This window comes from Gymnoscopelus braueri (assembly GCF_963280865.1).
Source record: "Gymnoscopelus braueri genome assembly, chromosome: 2".
NCBI lineage: Eukaryota > Metazoa > Chordata > Actinopteri > Myctophiformes > Myctophidae > Gymnoscopelus > Gymnoscopelus braueri.
Window position 1 is genome coordinate 31,284,986 of NC_137604.1, and position 24,053 is coordinate 31,309,038.

A 24,053-nucleotide genomic window follows, 5' to 3' on the forward strand; every position below is an offset into this window, starting at 1 on the left:
AAATGCTTGTCTATATTTTGCAGGTTTTACAAAGAAACAAGTCCAACCTTGCAACTATTCCTTATAATCTATAAATCACACAATAATACAATTCAGACTATGCATCTGTTATTTTGATAGATGTAGCCCAGTGTTTGATGTTAAATAATTATATGAGCCCTTGTTCATCAAATGATGTGAATCATTGTTCTTTTGTCAGATAATTAAAGGGGTATTTGATTAATTGTTGCTTTATTTATCCATGAAATGATTGTTGTGCTCAATTTAATAGGCCTATCTTTATGCCCAACAGTTTTGTGGCACTGCATGAATAGAGGTTGTAGTGAATATCAGTTTATTGTCCATTAGGTGGAGACAAATACTTAATTCTGCCTTGATTTTCTTTGGGTCTCATGATGGATTGAGAGAGAGAGGGAGAGGGAGAGAGGGAGAGGAGAAGGGGGGGGGGCGTAACCTCAAGTCAAATGTCATAAATTGTGGTCATAATTTGTGGAGCAGTGTTTAATTTGAACATCAATAGCCTTGGATCAAGACTATCATAGATGTATTTTTTATCGAGTCTGACTTTTGCTTTCGTATAAGCAAAAGTCAGACTCGATCAAATACATCTATGATGATATCCCGGGCTAGGACAATAACAACAACAAAACAAACAAAAGAAAAGAAGAAAAAAACAGGGGAGGCGAGGGGGAAAGGCATGGAGGTGTGTTGGTCCCAAATAACTTGTAATATCTAAGATTCACACCCCATCGTACGCGTGCCAAAAACAAACGGATCTACAAGCTAACAGCGCGTCGGATTGTTCGTGGTTGTTATAGCTTGTAGATCAGTCATTTTTGGCCACGCGACACCCTAGTACGAAGGAGCATTGTACGCCGTGACGTCACGAGTGTCATTCGTAGAACAAGCAGCAAAGCGAGTTAAGTGACAAGTGGCGTTGACCTGGATCAGACCTGTGTGTTAGTGGAGGACCAGCCCCTGTGTCCGCCAGCCTTTTACTAATTGATCTACTTATTAAGGACGATCTATCCCTTCATTAACAACAGAGGCAACGTGCGCGTGTGTAGACACACCTTCCGTCATTTGGGGGATACATCGTAATGAAGAAAGAAGAGCAAAAGCAGCTAGCGTTCAGTTAGCAGCTAGCCTGTTAGCTTCAGGACTGATAGTGAACAACATCAACCAGACCTTACGGAGAGGTGACTGCATGTCACACACATAACACAGACACACGTATATACACACACACATGCACACGCGCGTGTGTGTGTATGTACACGCACACACATATACAACACAACGCACGTTAGCCAGCTCGCTAACAAACATCAACTCAACGGCAAACTAAAGTTAAAGTGCGTCCATCATCTGGTGAAAAGAAGGGGGTGTAAGGTCAGGTGAGGAAAACTGTCATATTTAATGTCAATAACGTTACTGTAATGTAATGTTAATAACGTTACAGTATTGTTAATAACGTTACAGTAATTTAATAACGTTACTGTAATGTAATGTAAACGTTACAGTATTGTTAATCATTTTACAGTAATTTAATAACGTTACTGTAATGTTAATAACGTTACAGTATTGTTAATAACGTTACAGTAATTTAATAACGTTAATGTAATGTTAATAACGTAGTATTGTTAATAATAATGTTACAGTAATGTTAATGTTAATAACGTTACAGTTAATATTAATAACGTTACAGTAATGTTAATGTTAATAACGTTACAGTAATGTTAATATTAATAACGTTACAGTAATGTTAATGTTAATAACGTTACAGTAATGTTAATGTTAAAGTTAATAACGTTACAGTAATCAAATGTTAGTTTTTGGCCTATATGTTGCACTGTTAATGTTCATGCTCATACTACAGTGTTCATAATATCTACACGCTCATGCTCATACCTTACAGCAGTGGTTCTCAAGCTTTTATATGTCAAGGACCGCCAAATGTATATGATGTATTTGGCGGCGGACCCCAGTCTGAAAATATTTAGTGCCAGGGACCCCATACAAAATGTGTGTTGTTATAGTGTTTGCAAAATATTCCACGTTTTTTTCAAGGTTTTTAGAAAATAGCAGATCTACAAGTAATGTATGGAGGGTTAAAGTTGTTGTTCAACTGATTGTCCCCGGACCCCACTTTGAGAACCACTTCCTTACAGTAATCTTCACTTATACCGTGAACTGATCGTCATGTTCATATACATTACAGTAATGTAACGTTATAGTAATGTTCATATCATATGTATGTTTGTATAACTCATATCATATTATGTTACAGTTACAGTAGTGTTAATTCATGTAACACAGTCATGTTAATGTTCCTATATGTTACCGTAATGTTAATGTTCATGCGTTACAGTAACGTTCTTGATGATAGCTGCATTTAGCCACTTTTGATCAAGTGTTTGTTTGTCAAGTTTGTCTGTTATTCCTTTTGCCGTTAGCTATGAGTTGTAGCAAGTGAACAAAACCAATTTCTGCTGCGATGCAGCCAGATAGTTTGTGCGCAACATGTGGTTTGTGTGTTTATTTGGTACAGTATTTTGCACTGTACTGCACATTCATCTTCTAACATGATGTGAACTGTTATTACATTAGAGCTGGATCATGATTCATTGAGTGTGACTGTATTATTGTAGTAATGCTGAACATGCTTAGTTGACATAACAGCCTACATAATTTACAATGTGCCACATGGCTCTTGTCCCTCTGGATTTGTAACAAACTGGAAGACTGCAAACAGGGGTGGTTTTCACAGACCTTTGATCAAAGTGTATGACAGGCCAGCTGCCTTGATTTTCATTTGCGGTTGACTCATTTTGTTTTATTGTTTGCAATTAAACTAATAAATGCTATAACAAAATGATGTGCTATAACGATGACTAAAATCTGATAAAATAGAAAAGTCACACATCCATTTCTATCCATCCCTAACTACTCACTAAAATGGCCACTTATACGGCATACCATATATTACAAGAAGAGATTTTGATTATGAGTATTATTGTAATATAATAATGTTTGGCCCACTACAGTCGCTAGATTATCCTCTTGGCCAAATGAGCGTAGTTCACTGGAGGTTTGCTGCTCTACAGCTGCAGCGTTGCTTGAATGTTTTTGTGTTGGAGAGACAGAAAGAGAGAGAGAGAGAGAGAGAGAGGCCTGTAGGGCAAAGACAGGCACAGAACACGAGGGATGTGTTACCATGGTGATGGGATGGAAGGGGGACATGGGAGGTTGGAGAGTGTTGATAAAGACACAGAGGGAGTGTTAGGTTTACTTATCAAACAGTAGGGCGGTTGTTAAGCGAGTGTGTGGAGTGGAAGAGAAGCAGAGGCTATTACTCAGAACACTGTAATTGAGATGGGGATTAATGTCTCACTTTGTATAGCACAGAATTCCTATTTTAATCACCCTGGTTGCTGGTGTTTGGTTTTGAATGAGACAGCATTTGATGGTAAGGAGAAATAATTTGTGTTGATTAGATGCTAAGTGCTATCATGTCACCACCACCACTGTGTGTTAAGGGCCAGGCACAAGGCAGGGTGTTGTATCGTTAGCAACAGCCCTGGTCACTTGGAACAAAAGCTCTGCTGTTGAAGAATCATGTGATGGTGGGTGTGTGTGTGTGTGTGTGTGTGTGTGTGTTCCACCCTTGTCATGTGATCTGGGGGCAGGGCTGGGGCTGTGAAGTGCTGAGTCGCTCTGAGAGGTTCCTTCCACGACCACATGGAACAGACAGGGAGAAACAGTAGCATTACAGACAGAGGCGTGAAGATGGATGGAACGGAGAAGGGTGACATGCCAGACAGATGGGATGAGAGAGGGACAAGTCTCGACTCAAGCATTCTCTGTCTGCCGAACAGCCAGACTCTGCATTTCTGTCGTTCTTTCACTCTCCGCCTCCTCCATCCACTATTGTGGATTTTTAAACGTCAACCAAATGGAAGATGGAAGTCTACTTTGTGAATGTCACAGGCTCTTGATGGACAAGGCGGGTTTGGAAGGCTCCTCTTGTGTTGGGAATGTATCCATTTGGATTCCATGGAGGGAAAGCTGGCTTGTCAGAATGAATCTGCAGTTTTCTGAGCGGTCATGAGACTCTGACTCATTCACCGGCCGGAGTCATCATGGCTGTGTTGGAGTTGAGCGCCCTATCCTTTTTGACCCCGGTAAGATGAGGTTAGAGTTACAGGCTGCTTCAGTGTGTCCATTATTGATAAGCGTCAACGCAATCACTGACTGTTCTTGGCCTATTCGTTGGCGGGTTCTTCCGCTTGAAATCTGTAAAGTGGAACTAACTGTAAAAGTAGCTTAAGAGTTGCATGTACATGAAACTGAAAGTGTCCAAAGTTTATTGTGAACGTTTTACTGATTTCGTATTTCCATGCTCTGTTAATTTGGCAGCCACACACATGCAGTGTTCTAGTAGGTCCTGTAATACCAGTTTGTATGTATGTATAACTCGCAAGTCTGGTTTTCAAGTAACAAAAGTTAAAAGGTCCTGTTCGTGTGTAGTTGGTTGACCCAGTTCTCCGTGAACTATGCATAAGAATTATAGGGGGATTGAATAAGTGTGTGTTCAGGGTTAAGTTATTATTCAGACAAATCGATTTAATGGACTTTTTTTTGTTAAAAAATCTATTACATTTTTTTGTGTTGATATAGAAAATCAACTTCCCGGCTATTTGATTAACCTACACAAGTAAGATTGGGTCGGTTATTTGTTCTAAATGTCGGTTTTGATATATTTTTGGTTAATTGCCCAACCCTAATATATACTCACTTTATCTAGACAAGGGATAAAAATAAAAAAAAGGAACATGATGAGAGGTGGAGGGAAAAAAATGTGCCCGCCATTAAGATGTTTAGAGAGGGATAGGTCAGACAATAACGACAGAAACAACCTACGGTGCTCATTCACTACGCTACAATGTTTTGTGGCAGTGCCACGTCTGCTGCAAGGTGCATTGAGTGATACTGTTTAACACACACACACACACACACACACACACACACACACACACACACACACACACACACACACACACACACACACACACACACACACACTTTCTACACGCCTTCTATCTGTACCAAAAGTAGGAACTGAAGGTAGGAAAGAACGGTTGCATTTGAAACGGTCAAACAATGCTGATAATGTAAGAGCAGAAAGAGAGGAAGTTGGCTTTATTTTCCTTTGGTAGGGTACTGTTAGTTTATTGTTTGTTTTTTTGTTGGATGATAATAAGTGACAATGAGGAGAGGTATTGCCCACCGAAGGTAAAGTTCTGTTCTGGCCTGACAGCATGTACAGTAGTACTGTAGGTCACTAATGCAGTAGCTTCAGAAATTACTCACTGTTAAGCTTTGCTAGCCCATTTAGACATGTTGCTATACGTTGTTATACCTTTCATCCTTTTTCAACACATCTATGTCATTCTAGATGTTGCCATATATAAGTATATATTCACTTCTCAGCCTCTGTAGCAGATAGATACATGAACTAAAAAGCATTTGAGAGCTTACATACACCTTTACTGGAAATAACATTCATTAATAATCTTAAAAGAAGTAAATAACATAACAAAACAATATAAATATAAATACTTTTTTATTTTATGTTTCCATCTGCTACAGAGGCTGAGGAATATCTTTCTAGCCTAAGTGAACGTTGACAATTCTGTAGTTTTTCAGCAAGGGATTTAAAAGGCGTTTTTAGAATCAGGTCTCATGGGCTAGTTACAAAGACTGTTATGGTTGTTTAACCCATTTTAGGCGGGAACCCTATTTGTAACTATACCTTTCAAGACGGGAACCCCTTTTGGAACTTTTGGAAAAAAAGGAAAAAAAGAGGCAATGCTCGTGGACTGTACAGTGCATGTACAGTTGTTGCTATGTAGTATATAGCAACATTTTTTGATACATATTTGAAGTTTTTCATAAAACTTAGGTCAGGATTTAGAAGGCGTTTTTAGAATTGGCCTCAGGTCTAAATGGGTTAAGAGAGTAGGTCGGTGTTTCCATCTCGAGTTATGAGAAAGACTAACCTTAGTCCAGGAAAATATCCATCCTCAGAATTCATTAAACGACATTCAGCACAGTTTAAACTGAAGTCTAATTTAATGACAAAAGATGGATAGATTTTTTTTTTTTATTTTTTTCCTGTTCAACAGCTCCAGTTGCAATACATTCATACAGACAGATTGTCAATGAAAAGAAGCATGATGAATATATAACAAATATACATTACATAAATGGTAATAGAACGCAGTAAAAAACTGTAATGTAAGTTTTGATGTAAGTTTTTTTTCAGTTCAGATGTTCAGATTGTTGTAAAGCGACACTCATCGAAAGCGCTGTGCAATGACATATAAATTAAACTTGTTTGTAGACACGCAGTCATCTTCTGGAACTGCTTAGTGACGGGCGGCAGCTGCTGGAACTGCAGAGCAGTACAACAGTTGGGGAGTTGTTTGTGATTTGGCACTGTTCACACACTGTTGAAGAAATGGATGATAAAAGAGAGTATGTATAACTGCACCACGGTCCAGCAGGCTCCAGCAGATGTTAGTGTGGGAGGATATGCCTGACATTGGGGTTGCCAAATACCTTTATGTCTACACTGAAACTCTGAAGTGACCTTTGATCATCCAAATGGAGTGTACAGTTGGGGATCAATGTCTGCCTTATGCTGTTGAATAATGTAACATTGGAGTTCCATTGACTTTGATTCCATTGTCTGTACCAGTGGAAGAGGGGGCACCAGCTCCAGCCTGATTCTTCAGTCATACAGCAGTACTGAACAAAGGCCCACCATGTGAGGACATATTCCATTAGCAGTTAGCTCCATTGGATTCATATCAAATTCACATTAGTCAACATTCAATATTAAAATGCATCGGAAAATGCTTGGGTGTACATTTTACTTTCTCTGAGTGAATTGTAACCCCAATTACGCATACGGTAATGTATGTATGGATCATAGACTGTAGGTATGGATGCATGCACGTAGAACCCTTTTGTGCTCTCCCAACATAACTGGATCCTAACCAGGAGTTAGGACGCAGATAGATTTTGTTTGAGAGTTCTTTTATCTATTCTATTCAAATTACAGGGTTGGATTATTGAATTGGGAAGTAGTGTGTTTGCGCAGGTCAGAGCAACAGAACTCCACAACTCTGCAGCGGGCCTACTACATAAATGCAGATTCAGGTTTGATTCAGGACAGGTTTGATGTACCTCAGCATATATTTGTACAATGCCTCACAACTCAAGAAGATAATGTACAGTAGTCTGTGATTATGTCAAAGGAGGGCAACCTGCCCGTATCTTTCTCACATAGGGATCACTATAAAAACTCATGATCATTATAATGAATTGCCATTATTGGGATAATAACACTCTCACTCTAGGCCACAAGGCCGAGCAGTACTGTTTTATGACAGAAAGGTTCCAAAAAAAAGTATTGGATTATGTCAGCCATATTGTTTTGGTGCCGGTGGTGTAAACAAAGGCTGCATATACCATCACTTAGGGAAGAAATTCATTAGTGATACTTCAACTCTGTCTGTCTGTCTGTCTGTCTGTCTGTCTGTCTGTCTGTCTGTCTGTCTGTCTGTCTGTCTGTCTGTCTGTCTGTCTGTCTGTCTGTCTGTCTGTCTGTCTGTCTGTCTGTCTGTCTGTCTGTCTGTCTGTCTGTCTGTCTGTCTGTCTGTCTGTCTGTCTGTCTGTCTGTCTGTCTGTCTGTCTGTCTGTCTGTCTGTCTGTCTGTCTGTCTGTCTGTCTGTCTGTCTGTCTGTCTGTCTGTCTGTCTGTCTGTCTGTCTGTCTGTCTGTCTGTCTGTCTGTCCGTCCGTCCGTCCGTCCGTCCGTCCGTCCGTCCGTCCGTCCGTCCGTCCGTCCGTCCGTCCGTCCGTCCGTCCGTCCGTCCGTCCGTCCGTTATACACACCCGACCCATGGATCAACCCACACGGTGCACAATACTAGTCTGTGTGCTCTTATCCTCCCCCTATCCCACAAAGTGGCCTTGGGTAGGACAACTGTAGCTATCTATGGCTATAGCTCTCCCTCTTCCATTGGATACTGTACGCAGGCACGCTCATGTGTGTGACAGAGTTGGCTTCCTGTTGGAGCTCCAGCTTCCTGTTTTGGCATACAGTTACTTCCTGCAGGCCAAAGTCATGGAGTGAAGATATGATTTCTCACAGTTCATAGGAAGCATCTTACCATTTGTTTTGCTGTTGAGGAATCTGAAGCCTACATAAAGGAATGTCTAGAAGACAAATGATGTCCACTGCAATCATTATCTTAGCTTCACGCGGCATGGCCTTCCACTGTCAATGCTATGCAGATTTCAATGCATATCCTGAAACAAGTACCGTAATTTGATTGTCCCTCCTGTCTAGGGCGAATACAGAAAATTGACAATATTTTTGCGTGATACCATTGTATGACAAAGTGTAGAATAGAGCTTAAATAGTTAATCAGACTAATCGATCTTGTTGATTATAAAAATATATAATTTTTCGTGTTGATTCATATACTGTATATATATATATATATATATATATATATATATATATATATATATATATATATATATACTGTATATATATATATATATATATATATATATATATATATATATATATATATATATATATATATATATATATATATATATATATATATATATATATATATATATATATATATATATATATATATATATATATATATATATATATATATTTTTTTAGATTGCTAAGAAAAGAAAATCAACTGTTGCATCCCTACTCCCGTCCTTTCTTTAGGGTCCACTGCTTACTGAGGAGGTGGAACCACTCCCCCTCCCCTCCACGACAGAGTCGCTGTGGCGAGGCCTTGGCAGTGAGTGCTGCTCCCAGAGGAGCATGAGTCATGACGTCGGTGGTTCTGGTTGACAGTGGGGGCTCAGTGGTGGAATACGTCACCGCTGAGGAGGACCCAGGCCAGGTGATACACACACACACACACACATAAACAAAAGCAATGATTAAACTGTGCTTTTGCACTAAATAAGGCCTTCTCTCCTTCATCTCCCACCCCTTTGCCCTCTTTCCCAATACCTCATTCCGCCGTTGTCTCGCACATCGTCCTCCCCCCGCCACTCTGCACGGCTCTCCCCGGCAGGAAGTAGAGTGTGATGTGGACTTGGAGTTAGAGGGGGAGGCAGAGGGGGAGTGTGAGGCTGAGGATGCCTATGAGGACTTGCAAGATGGAGAGGAGGTGGAAGAGTACCTACCGGTGATCGTAGAGGAGGTACCCAGCACCAGCTTCTCCGCCCAGGTGTTGGTGTTTGATGACGAGGCATACCTGGTTCAGGATGTGGGCGACGAACAGGAAGTGGAGACCCAGGCAGAGGCAGGTAAGAGGGAATGTGTTCATTAATACTTTTTTTTAAATATTTCCCTGCTGTGTTATGTAGTTTATATTGGCTGGTACTGTGTATCTTGACATTTACGGTTCACGCTCTGCTGAGATGCACGGTTCTGAGAGCAGTGGATCTGTGAAGCTCTGGTACATGCTCATCCAGCAGATACAGTACATACCTCAGATAAGAGAGAGTAAAGGGCCATTCACACCAAGCACTTCATTCATTAAAAAGCATTCTAACTCAAGAGGATGGTAGAGTCCGCACCACAACAGTACGTTACAGTACTTGGTGTGAACAGCGGCTTGTGAGGCAGGGGATTGGGAAGGCTAACAGTTGACCAACTTGTATTCTTGTTTTAACAACTGCAAAGGACGTTCTGTTCATAACAGCAATTTGATGCACTGACCATACACAACAACACACAGCTAATAATGCAACACAGTAAAATGTGAAGGCATTCTAGGCATATGTGACTCACCTTCATGAAATAAATTATTAGAAACAAAAAGAGTAAGACTTAATAACAACAACATAAGGCTAATGTTTTACCCCCCTTTATTTACCCAGGGTAGGTATGCTGAGATCTGAGATCAATTTTTCAGCAACGCACTGCATCACACAGACACACACATGCACACATTAAAACCTGGCCAGTACAACCACAGTCTTGGGCACTGAGCAGCTCCACTGGGGCCTTGCTCAAGGGCACTTCAGCTGTTTTGGTGGGGGCTGGGGGGGGTAAGTTGTGGCCATTCACTACCAAGATTTTTCCTGCCTGTCCGGGGGATCAAACCGGGAACCTTTCGGTCGCAAACAATTTCCTCTAACCTTTAGGCCACCGCTGCCCCCTAGAATACAATCATTAATCAGAGCACTTTTGCACAATAGTAGTACAATTTATGATCAATTCGATGTCAAAATCAGCAGAGGAAGGCACGGATCAACAACAAATTAACTCACCTAAGTGGCGTTCTGTCTGTCTGTCTTTCTATTGACCTCCGATCTCTGCTCCTTTTCAGTAACACCTGACACACAATAATACCAAAATTGAGGCATATCTAGATCTTTATAACTGGTATTGGAACTGTACTGACTGATCTCAACTGCAAGCAATGCAAAGGGTCGTGCGACCAGTCGAGCGCATCAGTGGATGTGAAATTCCCTGTATACAAGACATATACAATGAGTCAGAGGGCCCTATCTTGCGCACCGCCTTACGCCTAAACTTTTTAGCCGTTGCTTTTTAACCCCTCTTTTCTCCCCAATTTAGTCGTTATGCCAATTGATTCCTCCCCACACACATTTCTGTGTTGTCAGTTGTCACTGCTGTTGTATCCTACTGACTCACCTGCAAGTGAAGAGCCCCCACCTACTCCTTCCGCCCAACACCTGCTGACAGGTGCCGCCCCGTAAGAGTACTTGCAATGACCAATATCACCCTCTCCACTCGGCTTCCCTCCCCGAACATGGGCCAAATGTGTTCGCCTAGACACCCGACGAGGCCGGTTGCACCAAGGTGGATTCGAACCCACAACCTCTGTGGTGGTGGGCAGGGACTTTACCACTGCGCCACCCGAGCACCTTTTTTTTTTAGCAATTTCTTACTATTTTGAACCTGACCCTGGAGTTGATCGTCATATAACGCCGCCCATGCTAGTGCTGCCCATGCTAGTGAGAACTTCTCTGACCAGTTTTGCACCAAGTATGAATAGAAATGCAAAGAAAGGTGGGTAGAGGGAGGCTGTGAGCTGGGACTATCCAATGTAGCCCTAGAATGGCTGTGATATTACATACATTTCATGTATTCCAAATAGCCATAAATCGCTCCCATGCCCGACCGGGTAGCAGACTGATCTTCGTGGCATTAATCTTTGTCACGCTGTGTGTGTACTCACCCAATAATTAATTCCTGCGACTTGGAGTCAGATATTGTCCTCTACCTTCATATCCATTTGAATGTTCTGGCAGAAAACGTGTGTTTAGTAGTCCACTTTTCCACGAGCTGCACACGGACAACATTCTCTGTCAGCGATGGGGCCCGAAATGATTGCTGGACTGAACAAATGAAAACTTCCTTTGGGGAGCACTATGTATGGGGCACACAATTGACAGGTGCGTTGCGATTGGTGTGGGGCAGAGCCATTCAAGGAGAGTTTACGTCACCGCCGTCCACTTCTTCGGGCCAGGTCTTCTACATAGCCTTCTATTGGCGAATAGTGACAACGCCCTAAACCCGGAAGTTTACGGAATGCATTGGAGTCTATGGGCGTTTGTAACTATTTCCAGTTTACATGAACCACGTGACCGACGCTGTTTCTGCCCCCAGTGCCGGAACTCTCTAATATAAGGCTCTGGTGTGGGGTAATTAATCACACCTGTCAATGGCTGTGTATTTGGAATACATGAAATGCATGTAATATCACAGCCATTCTAGGGCTATATCCAGGAGCTGGGACTATCCAATGAAAAAGCAGACGTTCCAATGGAAAAGCACCACATGTGTCACACTATTAACAAGCTCGGTCATGTTGTTATGATGCATGTTTCAGAGAACAAGAAATTGGTTCTGGGCCTAAAAGCTGTCTAGAGCTTAAACAATAATGTTGCCTGTTTGTTCTTGACCAATGAATCCATTATACAGCACCCAGTATCTAGGCGCTGAATTGTCCTTTCGTGGGATTTCCCTGTTGTCATTGAAGGCATAGTTAGCCGATATATGATACATGTGAACAGCACATTACAAACATGCTGCAGAAGTACAGACACTAGCTGCATATGAAGAGTAATATTTTATGTCGAATTTTCATGGACGAAGAGTTATGGGAATTAATTATGCAGGTTTTAACACTGTTATGATTAACTGCAGATGAAACTTTTCCCCTGGCTATGTTTATGATTATTTTTCATATAAGTTTTCCTTATGGTATTCACATATTGCATCCCCATTGCTTACTTGTAGGTAACAATACCTCTCTATATGCATTGAAATGCTACTTAAATGTATCAGTTAGGGGATGTATCACAGATTAAAGGTTTTGTATTCATTTCCTTATAAACCAACTTGGATATTTTGTTCTATAACAGATTTTAAATGCATCTTTGTCATTTGTCATTTTTTCCACAACTAGCTATTCATTATAGCTTGGCTGACTTTTTCTGGCAGTGACTGAAGTAAATTGAAACACTGATGGGTACAGTGAAGATTCAGTTTTGTCCATAATAGGATGTGCCACAGGGTAGACACTGCCACCTTGTGGAAACTCTTGCAGATTAAATACTCATTACTGGACAGTCACTGTATTGTGGAAAATGTATTTCCTACTCCGAATTCTGCAGACATAGAGATGGTTTAACATTTTTGAAATATTAAAAGTAATTAATTTAAAACACAGTATAAACCTTTTTTAATTTATTGTTTATAACTTGCATTCACATAGTTCAGTTCAGTTTTATTTTCGGATACTGGACAAATATCGTACGAAAGTATACAATTCATTCAATTTAAGTTTATTTAGAAATTAACAATAATAATCATAATAATAACAAAACAAATCAAACAAAGTAAACTAATTATAGTCCATTTGGTGATTCACATGCGTATCGCAAGACTCCTGCGTTGAAGAGGTTCCAACAGGTGCAGGTACTTGGAAATATTTGTATTGCTTAAAGGGATTTCATTAAAAAAATTCATTTCATGTCTTTTTATCGTCTACTCAGGCTTATGTGAGTGAGCCCCCAGACAGTTTTTAAGTTGCTTGATTCAGTATTTAGATATTTGATATTCAATTAATCAGACACGCCCCCTTCCTATACAAACTCATTATAATTTCAAACTCCATTTGTTACATGTTAGATTCATCAAAAACACCAGTCTTAAGTTCTTGGTTCTGGTGACTCATCCTGCCCTCCTAATACGTGAGGGGCCGTGTTTTTTCGATAACCTTTTTTCATTTATTTAGTTTAAAGGTAGGGTAAGTGATATTTTTTGGTTAAAACAAAAAGTATTTTGTTAAAAGCACTATATTCTGATAGTACTCATTGCTATAGAGTGTTTGTTCAGTAACAGGAGTCTCCCCGTCTCTCCAGCGCTTTAATAAACAGAAAATACATTTTCCGGTAGGTGTCAAAATCTCAGCCAATCAGGAGAAAGTACCCATTTTTAAGCTTCATTTTTATAGTGTTCCAGTTCCAATTTTGCCTGCTCATTTCTTAGTGTCATCACTTCCAATTTCACTTGTTTAATCTATATCCTGATTGAGTTCTCTATCCTAATTGGATAAAATTGGAAATGAAACGAAAATGCATTTTCTGTTTTATAAAGAGCTGGAGAGACAAGGAGACTCCTTTTACTGAACAAACACTCTATCTATAGCAATGAGTACTATCAGAATATAGAGCTATTTAACACTTATTTTAACCAAAGAAAAATCACTTACCCTACCTTTAATTTTGTTATTGTATTTAATTTTTTTAAAGATTTAAAATATAAAAAATAAATGAAAAAAGTAATTGAAAAAACAGTCTCCTCACGTATTAGAATGACAATATCAGTCACCAGAACCAAGGATGGGTGTTTCCGATGAATCTAACATGGTTAAAATGGAGTTTGAAGTTACAATGGGTTTGTATAGGAAGGGGGCGTGTCTGATAAAATTAATATCAAATGTCTAAATACTGAATCAAGCAACTTCAAAAAACTGTCCGGGGTGCTCCCAAAAGCCAGAATAGACGATAAAATGACCCATTTGTGGGGGGGAAAGTGAAATATCCCTTTAATCTATATTAAGCCATACAGCAAGTGAGTTTGACCGAATTATGAAATGTATAAATAATTAGTTATTATTGGTTTTAATTACATTATTTTTTGTTGGTGCTATACTTACACTTGATATTGGTAAATTGACAAATTTGTCTTGGGCATTTAGGGTTATGCACAATTATCTATTTGTCCTGAATTAACTAAATACTTTTGACAAATATAGATAATTAGTTTAATACTCAAATAAATAAATAAAATGTACTTATAGCATACTAACTAAATATAATTTTGCAAAGCAATTCTGGTAAATTGCCACTACACTTACCAACAAAATCACTGCTAAATAAGGTGTCATGTCTGAGCTTCTGTCTGAATTTTGAGTGTAAAACATGTGCAAATTACACAAGTACAAATATTAACATAGCCAAGGCTGGTGATTCGTTCCTCTTCCTGTGTTTTTGTTGACGTCCTTACTACGCAAGAGACCGGAGGATTTCCTGTGTGTGGCAGCGGAAGCATAATATGTCCGCCGCCGCTGTTGTGTGTGTGCTTGAATTCGAGGAGCTTTCCTTTAGCGGCGGAGTGATCTGAACTAGTAGCTGCCTATGCAATTCAGTCAATGTGAATCTGCAGCAAGCAAGGGGGAGAACATGGCGACTTCACTGCATGAGGGGCCCGCAAATCAACTCGATCTGCTCATCAGAGCAGGTAAACGCACTAGGGAACGTATGAACCACCTCGATTCGGGAGGAATCGATAGCCTCGTCCTGTGTGTTTTCCCACGGGGGTCCGCCGCGGCCCCGGTCCGCTTAAGTAGTTTAGTGAAGTAATGGAGGGCAATCAGGAAGTGATCACCTTGGTAGCAACCTGCATGGCGTCGCTAACACGGGTTTCTCCAAATCCGATTTAAAACGTGTAAAAGTTTGGTGCGGCTCGCGAGGCTGCAGGTTTAGATGCCGTTCTGCATGGAGTGTGATGTGCATAGTGTGGTGTGATCTGCATAGTCGGGGGGTTTTCAACATAACGGTTTGCTGCTCGGCTCTGACCAAACCAGGAAGTGTACAGATGTTGTCTTTCCTACGTCTTTGCCACGCTGTCTGTGTGTCGGAAGGACATGTGGAATTGTGGATGTATTTTTATCAACACGATTCCGCAGTGCGATGTCAAAAAAATCAAGCCACTTACTACTATTAATCGACATTAATGGTAGTTTAATAGTGTCATTGATTTATTTTTCTGCAGTTAGAATTAATTATCTAAGTATTCACATTATGTACGAATAACAACTTCGGGAACTGCTCTCGTAATGACTATGCTCTAAGTGTCATATAGTTGTGGATTTCAGATGTTTGTAATGTGGTAGCCTTGGATCAAGACTATTTTAGTTGTATTTTGTCGAGTCTGACTTCTACTTTCAAAATCGACAAAATACACGTATGATAGTCTTGAATCCAAGGCTAGTAATGTGGATGTGTTTGTGTTGTGTCAGGTTACATGTGTGTTGTAACTGTTAGCCCCGGTGCGGCTGAACGTGGGACGGCCTGGCAGCCTCTTTCTCTCCCATGGAGGAAGAAGCGTTTCAGCTTTCGATGTATCGACCAGCACCTTGAAGTTTAGTCGATTTCATGTGGCTTGGGTTATTTATAATCATTATTATTATGGTCTAATATTGCCTGCACGTGTTTTCCCCCCTTGCTTCTTTCTTTTCAAACATTTTTTTGGACTGTGTTTATAGTTTTCCAGGCTTTTTTTTATTGCCGAAGTCGATGGCGGAAGCATTGTTATGCGTACGGGGCGGGTGCAAGATTGATTGACTGGTATTAGTAGTCCAATGACGGACTTGGGGGTATTAGAAGCGCTGGCCAGAACCTATCAGAATTCACCGGGGGTTGGCCCAGATGGGTGAATCAGCCAATGATGTGCGGGGCGGGTGTTGAGTGACGGGGGGGATTTGTATTTGTCTTCGAAGAGAACTGGAGGGAAAGGATCGAGTGTAAACACGGAAGTCAGAAGAGACGGCACTACTTTCTGCCCGTCTTTCTGCTATTGAATGTAGTACGAAGGTAGTACTACATTCTTGACTTTATTCCTCAGTTTTATTGATGCAGGAAAATGTGAATGAACATTTCCTTCCAGGTTACAATTTCTAATGACCCCCAACAGTATAATCATTACATGGTACCATAATACAAATTCATAGTAATTATCAATTAAATAATTCGAAATACCTATTTAGGGTGTGTGTGTGGGGGCCTGTCTATCTATATATATAAATATATAATAATTTACTATATAGGTCAATACAATCTGAAACTCTGACCTGTTGCCCTTTAGTGTGCTTACTACAGCACTCTGCCTGGTGTCAAGGGCAACTAGGCAGCCTATAGGTTCTTTGCTCTGGTGGTGTCTTCTAGTGTGACATGTTTGTTTGTGTGGTGGTCTGAATGAGTGGGATAGTCTAAAGATAGACCTCTCCTCTCCCCTATGCTATGCCTGTTGCCTCGGTCTGATAGCCAAACATGGACAGAGAAGGGTGTAACAGGATCTAACGTCTACCACCAGTGATTGACAGCAACAGCAGATGCCCAGGGTGCCAAATGGGCTGCGTACCGTTTCTCTATTCAGTCGGTTGACTGATTTTTTTTTTTTTTGGTATTGAAGTATAAAATAAAATCCATTCCATTCTGATAAATTGCATCCAACCTTTTCTTGCCTCAGCTGGTCATTTCCTCAAGGATGAAAGCGTAAATGTATGCTCAATAGAGGTTTCTCGTGTCTGGCCATGACGGGTTATCGCTGATCTTGTCGAACAGCTGTAGGCTTAGTTCACACTTTTTTCCCTGAGCCATCTCATTGGCTCCAACTTTTAAACCTTTTACAGCTCAGATCCAGAATTTGTCCCCAAACTTCCCACCAGGTTAACATGTTGGATGTTTTGTAATCTTTCTTTAAACTGAGCCAATACCACACATATTAATATAAACATGCAAAAGAATGAAACCATTCAAACTGTGAAACAGAATTACACAATCTGTCTCATTGATTGTTCGCTTTTGCAACAAGAACAGAACTGATTGCTAGGGGGCGCCAACTGACCTGTTTCTGTGTGCTGATGTTTGCATCACCATGTTACTGTCAGTGGAGGTGTGAAATAATTGATCAAATATTCAAAAATATTGAATGTAAATTAAATGGGTGCAAAACCTGTTGCTCATTTGGACCAGAGTATCAGTGTCTTTGATTGTCACATGTTGATTTGTGTGTCACTGTGTTTGTTCCTTCAGTGGAGGCGTCTGTCCATGGCACCAGTATTATCCATTGCTCTGACAAGACCATCGAGGCAGCGGAGGCTCTATTACGCATGGACTCACCTTCCAGCTTCAGAGACCACGGTCTAGGTAAACGGTCTAACAATTATAATACTGACACTAGTAATGTAATAATACTGTTTAAAGCAAGATTAATATGAATAATAATCTAAATGTAAGTATTCATCAAAATCTCGTAACTTTTTTGCCGCTTCAGATGTGTTTGTTCCACCTTGCGTCTCGACGCCGGACTTCCTCCATGCGGCTATGCGTCCAGACGTGATGACTGAGACGGTGGTGGAGGTGTCAACGGAGGACTGCTGTGAGGAAGACGAGGAGATGATGGTCACACTGATGGAGGAACCTGAAGCCGAGCCCGACCATGAGCCCGCCAAGAAGAAGAAAGGTATATAGGAGAACAGCTTCGTCAAAGTAGCTTCAGTTTTTGTGGCTACTGGGTTGTTTATTAAATGCTTCCTCCTGTGTAGATCTGGTGGAAAATCTGGGAACTGCAAAAATGTGTCATTTGAGATGAGTGTGAGAGATAGGGTTGTAACGATACATTTTAGCAGCGATACGATACGCATCACGATGCATGTTTGACGATACATGTACAATATTTGTTCATTCATGACGATACGATTCAATAATTTTAAAATCGATACAGTAACTATTTAGCAAAAAAAAAAAAATCTGTGTAAAACATGTGGATAGTGCAGTTTTTTTAAGGGAAAATGTTATTATGAATATAAAAAAGTAAACACGGTGATTCACTGGATAATTCATGGACTCGATGCATCGATACAGTTACTGTATCGTTACACACAACCGAAGACACACTGAACTAACAAGCTGGATCATCAGGAGGTTGAGGCTTTGTAAAATTGTGGAATGTTTATTGAGTAGCTCTGAGATGATTTATGACTATTGAATAGTGCAGTTTTGAAAATAGCTGATCTACAGGCTCTTGTTAGATCAGCTATATTCAAAATACTTACCTGTGGAACCGAGTCAAACAAAATGTAATACCTCAACTCCTACATTTCCAAGTGCTTGTCAGAGTGGGGGTCCGCAGTTCAAATATGATTATTTTGGGGGTCACGGCCTGAAAGAGAACCACTGGAATATGGTACCGAAGTCTTGATGTCAAACCCATGCCCCCTGGGCGTTTTTAAATCACATCATATAAGAACTGCTGATGCTTCATAACCACATGAGTAAAATTGCCTGACCAATTAATTTTTCATTTTTGGAGCACAGTTCTTATATGACGTGATGTTAAAAAAGCGTCTGGGATTTAGAATGGGGAAAAAACACTTCCGTGACCCAGGGGGTGTGGTTTTTGACGTCGGACTCTATACTCTATTGACAGCCAGAAACTGACCCAGACCTCAAGCCAAAACCAGCAGCTCAACAGCAGTGCCTTTACGGCAACCTATTGGCACCATCTAGTGGTTTACTTAGAGCCTATGGGCTAAGTTAGTCACTTATGCTCATCAGCCTTTCATTTGTCTCACTTGTAGCTGGACGAAAGCCAAAAACACACCAGTCATCGATGTCCAATGGCTCGCCAGACGTGGGCGTCAAGAAAAAGCCCAGAGAAGGAAAAGGTATAGACCACATTCACCATTATACTCTTTATTTTCTCTTGACAAACCATTGTATAACCAGTACATAAAACACAAAATAATTGTAATGGGTATTAACCCATTTAAGACCTGGAACGCATCAGTGTCATTTTTTGATTTGAACTAAAAAGCATTATTTTACACTTTGGCTCGGTGCCGCGCTACGAGCTTGTAGATCTGCTATTTTTGAAAAAGAAAATGTGTTGCAAATGTTGGAATATATATATATTTTTTAAAGCGAACATTTTAACTAAAATCTTTGCTTCTGGGGGTCCTTGGAACAAAATATTTTGAGATGGAGGTCGGCGACCAAATACATATAATTTTGGGGGTCCTTGACATGAAAAAAATTGAGCACCACTGATATAGAAACATAGGTTCAGGTCTTAATGGGTTAAAGGGACATACAAGCAGCATACACAGTAAAATCCTCAATGTGTATTTTATCCATTTGTAACTAAATCCATTTGGCGACATTTGTACAATGTACACTCAGTTCAATTAACACTGAAGATTTTACTGTGTGTGTGTGTGTGTGTGTGCAGCAGGTAGCACTACATACCTATGGGAGTTCCTACTGGACCTCCTCCAGGACAAGAACACATGTCCCAGGTACATCAAGTGGACCCAGAGAGAGAAGGGCATCTTCAAACTGGTCGACTCCAAGGCTGTGTCCAAGTTGTGGGGCAAACACAAGAACAAGCCTGACATGAACTATGAGACAATGGGACGGGCTCTCAGGTGAGAACAGGATTTCATTTTTGCTATTCTCTATATCCATTCTGTGAATTTAGTCATAATGTTTATATGATTTCATAATTCAGTTTTATTTCATGTCCTCCAGTAAGTAGTTACAGCAGTTGTAAAAGTAATGGACATGATCTCTATAGTCATGTGATCAAGACGGGTGTGTTTGATTTTTCATATTCCAATACTGATTGACTAAGATTGATATCTAAAGTTTGCAGTTGTGGCTTGTTTTGAACAAAATGCCGCAAATCATGAACGCAGCGTCCGATTGCGGTCAAACTGCACACACATTCACACTATGTTGAGGAGCAAATGTCACCCTTTTCACATTGGCCTATTATAGCGCCACCAGGAGGCCACAATAACCTACCTGACCTGGCGGAGACCTGTGCTCCGAGTCTAGTTTTCTATCAATTTCTCACCCCATGAAGACTTAAATTCAGAGTTGTTTTTGTTTTTGTCGCATTCCTGGGCCAATAATTTGATGACCGGGTCATCGGTCAATAGGGGACTCAGTAGGAGACTCCGCCGGTCATCATATTATTGGCATAGGAATGCTACAAAAACAAGAAAATCTTCATGAATTCAAAGCCTCATGGGGTGTGTATTATACATTCTCTATTCTTCAGAGAGGATTTAAAGATCAGAAATAACTGACTTTTTTTAAAGATCTAACATTGCTGTACTGCCAACTCCCCTCCACCAGGTATTACTACCAGCGTGGCATCTTGGCTAAGGTAGAAGGCCAGAGACTGGTCTACCAGTTCAAAGAGATGCCCAAAAACATTGTCATCATTGACGATGACAAAGCAGATGTCCCCAGCCCTGACCACCTGATGGTCTCAGAGACCGCCATGTCCTACGAGCGGGTGCCGCCGCCGTCAGACATGCTGCTCCAAGTGTCTGAGGTGACGCACTCCAAGAGGCCCAACATCCTGAGGGGCGGTGGGAACAGAATCACCTCTGTCGCCAAAGGCAACAAGCCAGTGGTAGGGGGTGGCACAGTGATGTCAGCAGGGATGCCGAGGATTGTGACCGTTTCTGCTGCGCCAGATGGGAGCCATACACAGCATTCTCACACAACCATCATCTCCACAGCCTCTGGGCCCAGGTTAGACTTATCTACATACCTTGGATCAATATATTATTCCTATGTATAAGGTGCAAAGGCTCCAAATCCAGTCAAGAAATTAAGGTCTGAAAAAAGTAAGGCATTTTGGAATAGAAAATTATAAACCCTTGTTGGCATTATCAACATTTTCTTTCAACAGAAAACGTTGACTGTAAATTATGATGTGATATCGAAGGCTAACCGCATTTCCTGGTCTGCAGGACAGTACGTGTCGCTATGCAAGTGCCTGTAGTCATGACAACATCACTGGGCCAAAAGATCTCCACAGTCGCCATGCCGCAGGCAACACATAGCCACGCAACACTCCTTGCCAACACCTCTCCCATCAGCACGTTAACTGGCACCGGCAACTCCCAGCAGAAGGTCTATAAATTATTGATTTGTTCATGGCTTTGCTCAAAATAATGTCCAATATTTAACAATATCCAGATATACACTGTTTTCTTTAAATACTGTTATTTACCCAGGTGGTAATCCAGACCATCCCCACCATGGTACCTGCCACAGCAGAGAATGGAGACAAGATCACTGTCCAGCTGGCCAAGATCATCACCATCCCTGCCCACCAGTTAGCTCAGTGTCAGCTCCAGCACACTACAGGTTTTGCCGGCTCCGCCAAGCCCAGGTTTGGGACATCCCCAGCAGGCATTAGCCTGCTTGGAGGGCCCCTGACGGTCAGGGCCCTGGCCCCGGGAACACAGGTGATGAGACTGGCTCTGCCGGCTCATCAGCAACAGCAGACAAAACAGACTCTGGTGGTGTCACAGGCGGGTTGCGGGCCCGGAGTGGTTACAGCAACGACAGCCAATCAGACCGGGCAACCTCATATCATCAGTGGCATCATAAAGGGCTCAGAGCAGCTGAAAGGGTGGATGACACACTCAGCTGGGGTCGGGGCAGAGAACGTGAAAGCGGCTACCGTCCAGGTCCAAGCTGTCCAGGTGCCAGTGTCACTGACACTCCAGCAGAGCCAACCACAGCTCCAAACTGTACAAATCCAGAGCCGTTCAGATACAGTGGTAGCTAGCAGATCAGTGGAGAGCGAGGTCGTACCTGTCGTCAAAACTGAGGAGCCCGTCGTCATCAAAATCGAGGAGCCAGAGTGTTGAAACATGCAGAGAAGTGTGTGTTAGTGTGTCCCACACACACCCCTATACCCACATAAGCCTCCACCTCTGTCGGAGAGGCTTAGTTTGTACAGCCTTGATGTCAAGTTTTCCTCTTATTCTAACCAGCAACAGTCTGATAGACTTTAAAGACTTCTAAAGTCCCCTTCTTTTAAGCCCTTTCACCCGACACCCTTCCGAACAGAACCTCGCTGAACTCAAACTCACAGAAGAGCCTCTTCTGACAGAACCTTCATGCACATAGCTTCAGTCATACAGATCCCTGCCACAGACTCTGAAATGACCGCTTCAGAAGGACGAAAGGGACCAACCTTGAATCACTACATTCTTATCCTCCCAATAGAGCGCTGTCACTGACTCGCACTTTTCAAAATGGACAACGTTGGGGTGAAAATAACTATCTGAAACACTACAGAACAAGGCAAACGATTAGAACCAACCAAAATGTGAACTGACAAAGAAAAAGAAAGAAAAAAAGATGAATTGGGGATGTAAGGAAGCATAGCTTTTTGTATAAAACATTGTTTCATTTTTAAACCAGCAACTTGTTTCTGACTATCACTGTGCAGATCTAGGTATGGCCGGTGGCCGGTGCTATTCGAGTCCTACATGTCAAGAAAACATAATAATGAGGAGAAAGCGGAGCTGGCAATGATGAAAAGGGACTTGTGTGTGTGTATATATATATATCTACTATACAGTTTATGGAGCTAAATATAACAGAACAGCCTTAGATTTTAAGTTTTACTTTATTTTTTCCTGTAATGTCTGTACAGTAAGCTGATATTTTTGTTTTTGTTTTGATACCTTGTACCAAGCACAGTATTATTGAAAATAGGGCAACTCATGTTTGTATTGTAGTTTCCTTGCCTCGCTTATCAAACCCTTAAATTGTCATTTGAATCTAATCTCATAGATTTTAGGATCTGGAGTTGTTAGGAGAAACTCCAGGCATCTGAATGTCAGATTTATTTCACAAGTGAAGGGTTGGTTGACATTACTTACACCTCCTTTCCTTTCCCCCCCTGAAGTGTGCTCTCTTCACAATCTTAAATGGGCTGACTGCATACAAATGGAACGGATTGCATGTCTGAGCACATGCATGCAGCAATGTCCCTTTTCGAGTCCATTTAAGGTTATGGATGCATGTCAACTTAAAACACTTTCAACTTTTTGTCCGTACTTTGGGCATATCATAGGAAATTTGTTTCAAAAAATGGCAAAGATATCCTATCTGCCAGATCTGTGCGCCGCAAAGCGACACATGAGCTTGTAGATCGGCTATTTTCACCACACACCACCATCATTCAACAAAGTATAAAATAAGGCTTATTTGGTTAAGGAATAAAAGGAGAATGGAAATTATGCAAGGCTGTAGTTACCGCCTCATTTAAATTATGAATTATTATAAACAAGATTTCCATTTCTTGTTGCTCGTAATGGGTCAATTGACTGGTAAAGACCACCATTTTGACTCTGCCCATACATTTCCTTTTACACTTTGCTTTTTCTTGGTAATCTAAAAAGAGGAATATAGAGAGGTTTGTGTTCAGACTGAACTGTTTGTATATTCAACATTTGAAGTATATTCTATTTTGTTGTACTCTTGTTTCAAAGTGTATTCAAGTAGATTTTACTGAAATATAAAATGACATTTGAAACCTAATGAATGTTCTTCCTATTACTTCAAGGAATGTTTGTCCACAACCCAAACCAGGGTAGTAAAGTGTACACAGTGAAAACACTGGCTGATAGTGATGACTCATCCAAGATTAGTCAGAAAGGTAGTATGTAGTGGTAGTAATCCTGGTTTAAAATAACAGACTGCTTGTTTGGGTAGAGCAAGGGCATCTTGTTAAACAGTGATAACCAAGTTTAAAGGAAGCACAAAGTATTGTAATACATTGGCATTATTTCTC

The 24,053-nt window shown here is 41.0% G+C and overlaps 1 protein-coding gene across 6 annotated transcripts; it reads left to right on the plus strand.

The window, feature by feature from the left end:
* The first annotated feature begins 920 nt into the window (after positions 1-920).
* On the plus strand, positions 921-23,800 carry LOC308096860 (ETS-related transcription factor Elf-2-like). 6 transcript variants are annotated; one of them, XM_080444339.1, is made up of 11 exons: positions 921-1,397; positions 3,690-4,184; positions 8,829-9,009; positions 9,187-9,421; positions 17,474-17,587; positions 17,715-17,903; positions 19,021-19,107; positions 19,671-19,866; positions 20,582-20,986; positions 21,208-21,370; positions 21,475-23,800. In XM_080444339.1, exons 3-11 carry the CDS (start codon positions 8,935-8,937, stop codon positions 22,114-22,116), a joined length of 2,106 nt encoding a protein of 701 aa, XP_080300465.1. In that variant the 5' UTR covers positions 921-1,397; positions 3,690-4,184; positions 8,829-8,934; the 3' UTR covers positions 22,117-23,800. The 6 variants fall into 6 exon arrangements, with proteins under 6 accessions (XP_080300465.1, XP_080300464.1, XP_080300467.1 ...); XM_080444338.1 differs by lacking the exon at positions 3,690-4,184; XM_080444341.1 differs by lacking the exon at positions 3,690-4,184 and having other exon boundaries at positions 921-1,199.
* Positions 23,801-24,053: the final 253 nt, after the last annotated feature.